The 13154-nt window shown below is 41.4% G+C and overlaps 1 protein-coding gene across 1 annotated transcript in view; it reads left to right on the top strand.

The window, feature by feature from the left end:
* The window catches only part of ADSS1 (adenylosuccinate synthase 1), a 30587-nt gene extending 21015 nt beyond the window's left edge, over positions 1 to 9572 (top strand). The window contains exons 10-13 of the mRNA XM_061997806.1: positions 1571 to 1695; positions 3601 to 3698; positions 4923 to 5072; positions 6448 to 9572. Of these exons, the coding sequence (XP_061853790.1) occupies positions 1571 to 1695; positions 3601 to 3698; positions 4923 to 5072; positions 6448 to 6500 (426 nt within the window). The 3' untranslated portion in view covers positions 6501 to 9572. The remainder of the gene's footprint in view (positions 1 to 1570; positions 1696 to 3600; positions 3699 to 4922; positions 5073 to 6447) is intronic.
* The last annotated feature ends 3582 nt before the right edge of the window (positions 9573 to 13154 follow it).

Genomic DNA, 13154 nt, shown 5'->3' with positions numbered 1-13154 from the left:
ATACCAATGGTAAATAAGCACTGTAACAGAAATGCCAAGCAATTGCATTCGTGAAGGGAGGGGAATTGCATTATAAACTTGAAGGTACTTCTCTTTGGAGGAAACAAATCTCAGTATGAGGCCTCATCTGGAGTAGTGTGTGCAGTTCTGGGCTCCTCAGCTCAAGAGGGACAGGGAACTGCTGGAGAGAGGCCAGTGTAGGGCCACCAAGGTGATCAGGGGACTGGAGCATCTTCCTTCTGAAGAAAGGCTGCGGGAACTGGGGCTCTTCGGTCTGGAGAAGACTGAGGAGGGATCTTATTAACATTTACAAATATCTAAAGGGTGGGTGTCAGGAGGTTGGGACATCTCCTTTTTCTATTGTATCTAGCAACAGGACAAGGGGTGATGGGATGAAGCTGGAACACAAAAAGTTCCATTTAAATATAAGGAAAAACTGTTTCACTGTGAGGTTTAAAGAGCCCTGGCACAGGCTGCCCAGAGGGGTTGTGGAGGCTCCTTCCTTGGAGCTCTTCAAGACTTGCCCGGACATGTTCCTATGTGACCTGATCTAGGTGACCCTGCTTCTGCAGGGGGGTTGGACTGGATGATCTCTGGAGGCCCCTTCCAACACCTACCATTCTATGATTCTATGATGCTGTTACATTACTGTGACCACACTTCAGTTGTGAGGACTGGCATGAAAACAGACTTCAGCATTTTAACACCTTTAGGTTCATTTGAGTGATGAGAGTTTGTTGTGGACTGGAACTGTCAGTGAATCACAGGAAAGCTTAAATTGCAAGACACAGCTTCTGTGCTTAACAGCCTATGTTGTGTGTGATTTACAGAATAATTGTGGTATGTGCATCAGCCACTCATGCACAAATTGATCAATAAAAACTAGAGGAGAGATTTTGATTCTTTTAAACTGTCTATTGTATTTTCATTATGAAGAAACTAGAAAACTGAGGGTATTGATTATGATCTTTGCACACAGCAATCTCTAGGTAAGTGATCTGAATCTAATTGAAGGGTTTAGTCACTGAAATCCTTTCTCTAATGGCTCAAGTGAATCTGTGCTATCCTTTAAGTTGTATGGATCATGAGCATAAAGTTTCTTTCTTCATTTTTAATGCTTTATAAATGCTGCCAGCCCAAAGAGAACAGTTGGCAATCTCATACTGTGGTAGAACCTTGAAGCATTTCATTGTCCCAAGCATTTCACTCTTGCCCCCTAAAACAACAGGTGAAGAAAGTGAACAAACCAAACATTTAGAAGGAGGATGAGCCGTCAGGGAAATCTTCCCATCAGACAGAGAGGAGGAAAAGCACCTCCCTGGAACATGAAATACTCATATTAATCAAGTATTTGGAGGATGGTAGTGATTGAAATGCAAAAATCCTTTGCATGAGGGGCTTGCTTCTCAGCCTTAGTCCTCTCTTAATAAAGCTTATTTCCCCCCCCTACAAAAAAGGCCTTGGACTTCAACAACTCTCTTTTTCTTGCTGTTTGTCTGTATTTATTGCTGTCTGTTTTCCTGCTGTGTTTCAGTGAGATCCCATCAGCACTCTTTCTGTCTTCTTTTAGGAAATTGGAGACCTTTTACAGTCCCGTGGCCACGAATGGGGAGTAACAACAGGCAGAAAGCGACGCTGTGGCTGGTTAGATCTTGTCATTTTGAAATATGCTCATATGATCAACGGATTCACTGCGTAAGCATCACAGATTTTGCGCTACATTTGGAAGGGATAATTTTGTGCTTCGCAGAATAAATATGTAGGTAACGTTAATATAAGTCCAGTAAAGTGTTACATTTTAAGCAATAAGTCACAAATGGCAACTGAGAATTGTCTTCATGCTCATAATTAATCTAATTACTTTGATTTGTTTTCAAATCAAATGATTTCACAGAATCATAGTGATTATTTTTCATGCGTGTTTCTACATCAGGTGGCCGTCGTAGATTGAATCATATCAGTCTTTGAACAGTTGACTCTAGTGTTCTTGATCCAGTGCTTTCCTACCAACTTACCTTGAGATTTAAAACCCACTGGTTTTGAGCTTTGCTTGAGTCTAGTGGGTCATACTTGTAGGACCCATTCTGCCTCATTCAGAACCACTACCTCTAAGTGAAATCAGTGCAATGACACAGTGTACAACAACTAACTAGCACAGCTTTCATTCCAATCCTGACAGGTTCATTTATTTACACAGATCTAGTCAAGCATTGTATTAGAGATTCTGCTTTTAATGGCCTGAGATTTGTTTTTCTTTGGGACTGAGCAACCTAACTTGGTTGATAATTTAATATCTATTTTGAAGTATAAAATAATTTGACGTTGTAAAGAAATAGCTTCTGTTTAAAGGAGCTGCTCAAGACCATAATGCCATCAAGCTAGCTTGTTCAATGCTAAAATCCTAGTAACTCTCATAAATCCTTAATTTAGAACTAATTACCAATTATTATAGTTCTGGTCATAGAAAGTGTAGACTTATTCAAGCACTAAGGAAAACTTGTTCATATGTGCAAAGACATGACCCTGGGCATTTTAATGTCTTACAAACTGAGCTTTAGTGTTGTTTATGCTGCTAATGTTACAAAGGAACACTGATCATTGTTCATTCATTTATCAGAAGGAGATTTAACTTTTATTTTGCTGTAACTTACACAGTTAGTAACTTCCACAGCTCACGTGGAAGTATTATTAGGAGGGCATTATGTTTCCTTCCATGGGAGTTCTATGTGCTCACTACACTCCCATCTACAAAACTGTCATCTCTGGTAACTGACAGTTAAAAAACACAGGGAGATTAAGACTTACCTAAAAAGTTGAATAGCTGTCTTGTGCAGCTTCTTTCCTCAAAGGTCTTTTAATTTAATCATTGCATTCACATATACTTACTGAGCACATATAGCATGGACTATTATGCACCTACTTGTCTAAATCATTAGCTACTCATATGCCAGACCAAGCAAGGTCTGGCATATTGTTTGTAGAGAATTTGGCTCGTTTGAAAATGCAGCTTTATTCTGGTCAGTGATTACTACAGTGTCTTCTTCAGGCTTCAGTTTTGTATTTCAGCTTGTTCACTAGACTGACAGCCCTGATAGCACAACCCAGGCACTGAAAGTCAGGCTGTGGGATCCTTCCAACTGAACTGCATACGTGATTTTAGTATCCAGATTATGCTTGTGAAGTCTGTTATAAAAACTGTAATGTAGTTAAGTCTGTGCTTTAGTTGTTGTGAATCAGTAGGAGTAACAGAAGTATTGAGTAGTAGTGACATGCCATCATGCATACCCAAACCAGGTCCAGTAAGTGCCACTTCACACAGTCAGCTTGCATTTTCATGCTCTTAGCTGAACACTCTACACCTGTATGAGCAGCCAAGCATCTGGAAACGTGGCTCAGTAGCTCAGTAGTCATCCAAGAAGGGGGAATTCGATTAACCATATCCATAGTTTAAGATGTTGGTGTATTTCTGCTTGCTGGGCTGCCTGGTCTGGATTTGTGACTACAAAACTAAAAGAGAAAAAAATGAAACAAAACCAGGTGGAAAGTATTAAAGAGGAAATTCATCCTGTATATAACTCTAACCAATGTTTTTCTGTGCAGTTTGGCGTTAACAAAACTGGATATTCTTGATGTCCTTGATGAGATTAAAATTGGTGTTGCTTACAAGTTGGGTGGAAAAAGAATTCCGTATTTTCCAGGTATGTTGTTAAATATCTGTGTTCATTTTTCTCTTTCCTGTTAATTCCTGAATTAATCTTCATACCTGACGTGAAAGACTCTTTAAAATCAGGCTTGAGTTCTTTTTCACTAGACTTTGTGTATAAATCTGCAGAACTGGTATCAGTATGAAAACTGCTATATCAGTGCATTAGCATTTTCAAAGAATCATAGAATGATAGGGGTTGGAAGGGACCTTTAGAGATCATCCAGTCCACCCCACTGCCAAAGCAGCTCCCACCTAGCTCAGGTCACACAGGAACTTTTCCAGACAGGTTTTGAAGCCCTCCAGAGCAGGAGCCTCCACAGCCTCCCTGGGCAGCCTGGGCCAGGGCTCCCTCACCTCAACATTGAAATTGTTTTCCTTATGTTTAAATGGAACTTTTTGTGTTCCAGCTTCTTTCCATTACCCCTTGTCCTCTCACTGGATACAACAGAAAAATGTGATGCCCCAACCTCCTGACATTTTCTGTTCACCTTGTGTCTGTATGTGTGAGTTTGGAGCAAATCAGATGTCATGTTAGGGCCTCTATGTCTTACCCCATTTGATTTTTTAATTGACAAAAGGTCTGAAAGTCAGCAAGATTTAAGTCAGTTATTGTACCATCAGCAATAGACTTTAACAAAGTAATGTATAAAATAAAACCAGTGCTTAAGCAGTGCAAAAATGAGATGGACAGAAGCAGGATAAAGCTGCTTAGGGACTGGTAGCAGCTCCCTGCTACAGACAGTAGCACTGTGGGGATTGTAATGGGGGAAGGTTTGCAGACACCCATGTTTTTAGCAAGACTGATTTAACCCTGTTCCATCAAGGGACAAAACCTTGAGAAAGTCATGCCTTGTCTATTTTATTCCTTTCCATTTTATTATGGGCAAATATGAACCAAAAAGTGCAACTACTGTAAACTTCAAATTATTTGTTTCCTTTGAAACATTACTGGAGTCTTCTGACAACCAAGTGCATCCTAAGGTTTTGACAAGAGGAAACTAGATTACTGGATCCTCTTTAATCAGAGATATCTTCCTGAGTAATTCATCTAAGTTAAGAATCAATTATTTACCCAACCAGCAGAAGCACTTCCAGGGGTTTATTTATCATATTCTCATATGCTGTCAAAAGACTTTTTTGGTCAAGAACCACGGGGTGTGTTCTTTTGAGGTGGAGCAGATGAAATGAACTGTGATTAAAAATTGTTCTCCCACAGCTAATCAGGAGATATTACAGAAGGTGGAAGTAGAGTATGAAACAATGCCTGGGTGGAAGGCTGACACAACCGGTGCACGGAAATGGGAGGACCTCCCACTGAAGGCCCAGAATTACATCCGCTGTGTGGAGAACCATGTTGGAGTGCCAGGTAAATCTTGCTGGAGCTGTGGAAAGGAGGATGCTGCAACAGACAGGAACAGCTCTGTCAAAGTGCCCAAGTCATCAGTCAGGGAGTTGGCTTGATTTGGGCAGGAGGCAATGGAGGTACCTGTGGTTGAGGTAGTGTTTGGTAAATGACAGCTTGCAAAAAAGTAGCAAAGGGTAGTATTCTGTGGTCAGATCTGCAGTGTTGCAGAGACCTCCAAGCTGCTGCTGACAAGGATTTAACAACAGCTAAATGTATATTGCTCTTGGCAAACTGCTGTCTTCTGTCAGTGAAAATTCAGGGCTCTCTGCACCATGCTTCAGTGCGTAGCTGGTCTAATGTCCTCCCTTTACTAGTCTCTTCCTTCACTGCATCCCTGTTTGAACAGAGACTGCTCTCTTGTGGGCTTTTTTTCCTTTTCCCTTCTCTCCTCTGTACTTACCTATATAAAGAGATGTGTTGCATAACGGGTACGAGATTGTGTAGCTCAATTCTTCCCCTTTGGAAAAATATGCATCATAATATGATCAGTCTCCCAAGGTTCAACCATCCAGGTTTTGTTTTTCAAATCCAATTGCTAGAGCTCTAGAGATGCTTAGAGCTGGGTATGGCAGGAATGGTGCAGTTTGAACGGTAGTTCCAACCACAGCAAGCTTAGAAAGCTGGCATATGTGCCTTTATTTTCCATAAAGCACCTCAGATGTCACATGTGGGGACTGTGGGCTAAATAGAACTGGCAATTCCAGAATTATTCATGGATTAGGAAGCATCTTGTGTGGTTGCAGACACAGGCGTGAGTGGTGGGACAGGTGAATAAAGCTGCCCTTAGTCTATTTCTCTGGTTCTCAGTGAGCAGGCAGGGTGCCTTGGTGGGTTTGATGGCTACCTACCTAGGGTCAGTTCTGTAGCATTCATGGGCAATAGAAACCATAGTGGAACAATTAAAGTATGGTATTTGGGGTGGCTGCTCCCACTGGATAATGTTTGAAGTAGAAGCCTTACAAATATCAATGTTATAGCATGTGTGCATCCCTATCTCCTGGGCCACAACAAGAAAACTTCAGCATGCAAAACACTTCATGTTTCCTCCCTGCAAGGACTTAGCTGGACATCCTGTCAGTCAAGACAGTTACAGTTAAACCTGCAACAAACATGCTTGACCTTCTGTTAGGCTTTCCATCTGCTTTGTGATCATGGTAGAATCAGTTCATGCTTTCAAATGTGAGTGTACTGCACTTCTGGTCATGCAGCAGGGGATTTTTGATGGCAAAACTTCCCAGCATTGTGTTTCAGCACAAAGTTGGCCCAGTTCAGCACAGATTTGAAGTGAAGCCTTTTATAATACTCTCAGTAACTGTTGTAATGTCTTCCTCCCTAGTGAAATGGGTCGGAGTTGGGAAATCGAGAGAGTCGATGATCCAGCTGTTCTAAACAACTGAGGAACTTCGGTGATGAGAAGCACAATGTAGCGTTCGTCTGTTCCTTACCGCTTCCTCTTTCAGTGGAGATGCTATTTCAAACCAACATGTTCTTCTAGGAGTTGGATAGAAATAAAACCTATATCCTGTATTGTAACATTTTATTTGAGTTCTCAGTAAATTCAGTGTAAAAATCTTTTTGGTGGCCACCGTGGAAAAAAGGAATCGGTGGTCTTAAAATAAGGAGACAATATTTTTTTAAACCTGTGAACTATGTTACCATTTGAAAGCCTCTGACATCCATACAGAGTTGTTTCTTCTTGCTGGTAAGCCCTTTCCAGTAGTTACTGGGTAACTTGGAATTGTGAAGGTCAGATTTGTTCTTTGACTTCAAATCGCCCGTGTGTCTGGGTTGGCAGTGATGACACAGAGCCTGTGGACTTACATTGGTTGGGTTATACAGATTTTTCAGTTTCTAAGGTACAGTGTAGGGTGTTTTTGACTGCTCAAAGCAAACATAATTATCTAGAACTCTTATGTAATGGTTTTTTTTTAATAGCCCACTAAAATGAATGGAGTATTTTTATAACAGAGCCTATCCTAGTAACAGAGATAACATCTGTAGAGGGGCCAAACTGCAGGAAGCTGACCTGTCTAATAAATCTTTCAAGTATCCTGTGTACTAACAGACTGTTAGACATGCAGCCTTTGTTTTATGCAGCAAGGGAGTGAGGGAAGGTGGAAGGAGGAGAGCCTTCAGGGTACAAAACACACAGGGAGAGAGGAGCCGAGACAGCATGCTGCATTTTGTGAGTGAACCTGAGATATTCTTCGTGCTAATGCCGTGGTTGTATTTGCCAAAGTTTTACTCTAGTTATCTGCTGAGCAACTTGGGACTTGCAGCTCTGTAAAGCACACTCACTTCCACAGCTCCTAGGTTTCCAAGAATAAATCAATGCATGACTTAATGATGACTGCTGCAGTATTTACACCCCCTTGCACATTTTGACCTTCCTCAGCAAAATGTAATAGCTATTTATAGAAGGGGATGATACGTGGCAGACAGGATTGAGACATGTAGAGAGATCTGAGAATCTTCAAGAATACAGTTGGATTTCTTTGTGGATCTTCTGATTTACAATGGCTACACTTCAGTAGCCCTCAAAAAAAAGCCCACAAAAGCAAGGCCTACCTCTTGTAGAGGAAAAAGAATACACTGGAAATGGAATTTTCCATGTAAATTCCTTTTCTATACTTGCCTTGGAGAGCTATAACAATGTTTTTTTGTATCATTCCCAGGGGCTGTGGAAATGGCATTGTGTGGTGTGTGAAAATACCCATTTTCTGAGAACTCCAGGGATACAAAACAATTACAGTCTTTGCATCAGAGATAGGGAAAAGGAAAAAACCTATCTAGAGTATCTGGTGTCTTAAATAGCAGTTATTCAAACCCATTTGTGTACCGGTACAAGCACGTGGCAAGCACTAGAAATGTAGCTGTTTATGGATGTGCTGCTGCTTGTAAGGCAGGATTCTTACACCCTCTGGCTGCAGTGCAGTCTCTTCATACCCCAGTTGATCACAGACTGTGGCTTTATGCCACAAGAAAATACCTTTTTATCACTTAAAAAAAGCAAAGATGCCCAAAGCTGCCCAAAGCTGCGAGTCCTTCATTCAGCTCCGGCTCCTTTGTCCATCTTTGACAAATTGTCTAATCTCCCTGCTACTGCTTTTATGATCTGTAGAACAGCAATTTGGGAATGCATCCTCACCTCTTACACTGCTTTCTGGGTTGAGCCCTGCAGCCCTTGCTCTGGCATTGATGAGGAAGCTCTCTCTCCCCCTGGTATTTGTGGGTGTCGTAATGAAAGAGCAGTAAGATTTCCTACCTTATTTAATGTTTGCAAAGCACTTGTGGAAGGTGGTAAGTGCTAATTATTACAAGCACTGTGCAATGTGCCTCATTTATAGGAGGTAATTTAGGCATAAAGATGCTTGGAGGTACAGTAATTAAGTTTTATTCTCACATGGCTTTGCTTTGTGACATTTGCCCACTGGATGATCTAGACCTGTTCCTTGTCTTGGTCCCATCTTCATTGGTGCATTCGTGCTAGGAGGTTACCGCTATATTTAAGCTTTGGTTGATTTACAGGCAAAGTCCACAGTGGATAACAAGCCACTTGGTATGCTGAATAACTGGATTAAATGAAGTATCTGTCACATTAAAAGAATTAGGTTTTGTAGCTTAATGTTCACAGGATTGCTTTCTCTTCTTCACCTGATCTTTTTCTTTTCCATCGAGTCTCCATTAGATCCACGTTACCTGTCTTTGCATTCAGGGATGCATCAAAAACCCAGCCATGTTGACAGTGGGGTGGTGCAATAGACAATCATCCCACCACTTGCTCTGGTACCATAAAACCACCAGCAAGCATTTCATTTCATAGCATGGATCATTTTAAATGAAGGTTCTACTCCTATTGAACTTCATACGTGTTGTCCTTGAGGTAAATGTGTAAAGTACATGCTCTTATCAAAAAGCTCTTTCATCTACTGAGTGACATGATGCTTAATGAGAACATTTGAATGTAAATTTGCTTTCATTTGGGCTGTTTCCCATATGTATTATTTTGTATTGTTTGCAGTTTCATTTTAATAACAATCACTGTGATAAGTGGTATCTCTCTCTTTCTCCCCAGCCAAACGCAATAATAGTGACTAAAAGTGGTTGATGCATCATCCTTTTAGATATTTGGATGGAAGAGGAAGGGTAAACACCTACCAAAATAGCATCATTTGTGGTAAAGATTATAGTTTTTTACAAGTAGCAGTTGCTGGTTCACTTGTGCACATCCATGTGTTTGACATATTTTCTTGAACCCTTACAATGTGGCCTTCATAATGCTTCCTAACACATTGCAGTAGAGGATTTTTGAAGCTGTTGTAATTTTTAATTGGGCTATACATGGTCTTACAGTTCTGGCATAATGCACTTTATTCAGAGGAAAACAAAGCATTTTCACAGTAACGTGCAAACTATACTTAACACCTTATGCAGATATTTTTCAGATGAATTTTGAATCCACTCCTGTTTATTTTGTCTTGAAAGACATATTAAAACCAATTTAAAATGACAGTGCTTGGTCTCTGCTTCTCTCTCTTTGTTTTTTTAACCACAGTACACTTTTAATACAAGAACCTGGTCCAGTGTTTCATTACTTGTAGCAAATAACCAGCAGCACTACTGGGTAAATGGATCTTTTCAGTCTACAGATTCTCAGTGGTGGCCTGTTTGTTTTTTCACATGAACTCAGTCACACTTTTCCCATTTGCAAACTAAGCAGGGATCCATCCCCCTGTTCCCCCAGGGATTCAAGGGTAGTTGGCATTAGTCAGCTCACCTGAGTGAGCAGTGGCTTTATGAAGATAAACATTTCCTCATCCATGTATAAATGTTCTTGCCATACCAGGTGGCTCGGAGTGACTGATGCCAGCTCCATCTGGCTCTTTATCAACAGCACTGTGCTGGAAAAGAAAGGTGGATACTGGCTCAGATAAATAATTAGCACCTCTAAAATGTGAGTGAGCTTCACACAGTTACTGTTAGAGCTTTCTGGAAATCACTCTTTTTCTCATCTGCTTTAGAAGGAGCCTGGAACAGGAGGTGAGTGACCCATCCTGTAAATGATGGTAGGTTAATACACAATTCAGGACACTGTCTGAGATCTACTCTGCTAATTAAGTAGTGTGTCTCCATTTTCTTTGCATCAGTTGTCTGTGTATTTATATATATACACATAAATTCATGTAAATAGTCTTTGGTAGCCAAAGCACCTGAAGCAGTTCCATTTAATTCCACGTGATGCTGCCACTGCCCAAGGTGTCAAGTACTGGATGTTTGCAAAAGGGATGAGCTGACATCTCCCTTTAACACATCAAGCAAGAAAGGAAATGCAGCTCCAACCATGTTACCTTTAGAAGAGGCCTCTGTGGTATAAGCACTCCATCAGGGGAGTAGCCTGTGGATTTGCTGGCTGCTAATTTAAGTGAGTTTGTTAGTGCTGCTTTTTTTTCTTAATTAGATCTGTGTTGCCAGTGAAAAAGAGGGTGCCTGAGGTGTGGAGCCTGCTCAGCCATCACAGTGCTGCCTGGGCTTCGTGGTGTGTGAGAAGCCTGCTTCAGAGAGGTAGGAAACTGGGTTCCTTCCTTCCCAAATCACAGGTCTATCACACAGGAGCTTTGGTAAGGAACACCTTTTCCTCTCAGATGGAGCTGGCTCTACCTTTAAGTACTGCTGAAATTTAAAGCAAGAAGTTATCTGTGTAGGTGTCAGAGTGAGCCATTAAAGTCAAGTTGTCTTAATACCTGTATATTTCTGGAGTAGGGGCTGTGAGTTAAACATTTGCCCCTTGGTCCTAGGTCTTTATAAGAGAAGAAAACAAGAAAAAAAACAAGAGAGAAGGTTTTCTGTAAGCACATAAACTTTGCAGCTTCCTTTAATGTAGGAAATTTTGGCCAGCAGCTGCATTTTTCAGTGGCTGGAAGCAGGACAAATGTTAACACTGTCTACAAAAATGTCTTTGGCAAGGAAGTGCCTCTGTCAGGAAAAAAATACCATTTGTGTATCCGAATGTTTTTGCAGTCTTGAGATGATGTACCCTTCCTTTGACAGGCATTACCTTCTAGAAGTTGAGTACATAGACCAGTGTTTACCTTCCAGGCCTGTAAATAGTGCCTGAGGTGACAGTGTTGGGTTTCAGGAGATACCTTTACAGTACTTGGTAAGCATCTGAGTGCCTCAAACAGTTTTCTTGGTTGCTGAAACCATTAAAATACTTTGGGCAGAAGCACTGGGGGTGTGTTTTCTTGAGGACTGCAGAATAGAATCAGTTCTAAATGCTGTAACAGCAGAGATGGCAGGATCCATCTTCATCTTGCCCTATGTGAGACAAAACTTCTGTGCTGACTGGGCCTAATTCACCAACTGCATGAGCTGGTGTTTGGTGCTGAGCTCTGTGGAAGCCCGAGTGACCTGTAAATGGAGTTAGTCCTGTGCAAGGGGTGCTCGACTCAAACTTGGGTGAGTCAGACAAAATTATACATTTGGTAAATGCAATGTATGGCCATTCACTATCACAAAAAGATGCTTTGTGGTGGTTTTGTTCCTGCAGAAGACACTTCCAGTTACAAACCTCTTGTGTTTAGACTTTATGTTTCCATTGAGATTCTTCAAACAGTGCAGCACTCTGCCATGGATGGAAACCTGCCCTTTGAGTTCTGAGTTCCAGAGAGGCTGGCAACAAATGGCAAAGACCTTGATAAGCTTGAGGGCAGGGCAACGGAAGGCTCATGAAGCTCAGGAAGAAAGGATCCCCTTGTCTCAGCACAGACTGGGAAGCACCTGGCTGAGGAGCAGCTCTGCTGAAAAGGACCTGAGGTTTACAGCAGATGCCAGGGTGAGTAGGAGCTGACAATGCACCTACATCTCAAATACAGCAGATGCTGTGCTGGGCTATACCAGGAGGCTATTGGCCAGGAGATGGAGGGAAGGTATTTCCCGTTGCTCATGTTGGTGAGTAGTAGCACTGATTCATGCTAAATGTCCCCCGGTATCCATTGCAATGGTGTGCTTTCTGTCTTTGGTAAATGACTGAAGAAGAAGAGCAGAACTGGGGAGATGGTGTGACATTCTTGTTTCCAGATAAGACAACCTATGGCCCCTATACACAGTCACATGTGTGTTGGTACTACTGTTACAGCTTCTCTGCTTAGTTAGCACTCTGTGGCATCAAAACAAGCAATGCAGTTCCAATTTTGAACCTTCCATGTCATAGTCCGCTTTTCTTCTTCTTTAATCCTTCCAGCTTTTGAGGCTGTGTCCTTGCAGTGGCTTCAGCCTGCACTGCAACAACTTGTCACCGTCCCACTCTTTAGTTTGCACTGAACCAGCATGGAAACAGTTCCTTTTGGATGAAAATGAACAAGAGATGCTTTCCAGCAGTGCCCATGCTACACTCCAAATACTAATCAGTCCACTGGGGATGCCAGGTCCTGAGCACCAACTGCTTTGTGTCTTTGTTCCTGTAGTGCCGCACTGCTTGCTAATACAGACATTGCTTTTGAATATCAGCTATTCCATCTCCCCTTACCCAGTTCTTTGTTGGCATTGTACTAATCCCCAATTAATAACTAATTATTCCCTGTATGGTTCTATATAAAATACTTAATGAAGTCTTAGATTATAGCCACTGGTGTTTCCCTTGTCCATAAAATCAGCTATTATCTAAGCTACTCAGTGGTCATCTATTTAAAAGTCCATTTTGCATTTTAACCCCTTTTGTATTTACCTCCATGTTTTTAGGGAGCTTTTCCTTGAAAACATTGCTGAAGTCCTGCAAACTCCTGACACTACACAATTAACCCTCTGGCTGTCAGCATCATTTTTTCTCTGCCTCCTTTAAAAGTGTTACATTTGCAGTTCTCAGAGAACCCCACTCTCAGCTTGGAAGGTTATTAGAAGCCTTTCTTCCTGCCCTGCAGTTGCATAGAGCCATTCTTTCAGAGTTCAGGAATGCAGTTTGTATCTGTACCATTGGGGCTCTATCATGCCAATGTGAGATAAAATGTAGGTTGAAGATATTTACTAAGTTCACAAAAAGTTTGCTTT

This window comes from Colius striatus, chromosome 6 (assembly GCF_028858725.1).
Source record: "Colius striatus isolate bColStr4 chromosome 6, bColStr4.1.hap1, whole genome shotgun sequence".
Taxonomy (NCBI): domain Eukaryota; kingdom Metazoa; phylum Chordata; class Aves; order Coliiformes; family Coliidae; genus Colius; species Colius striatus.
This window is presented reverse-complemented; position numbering and strand designations above follow the sequence as displayed.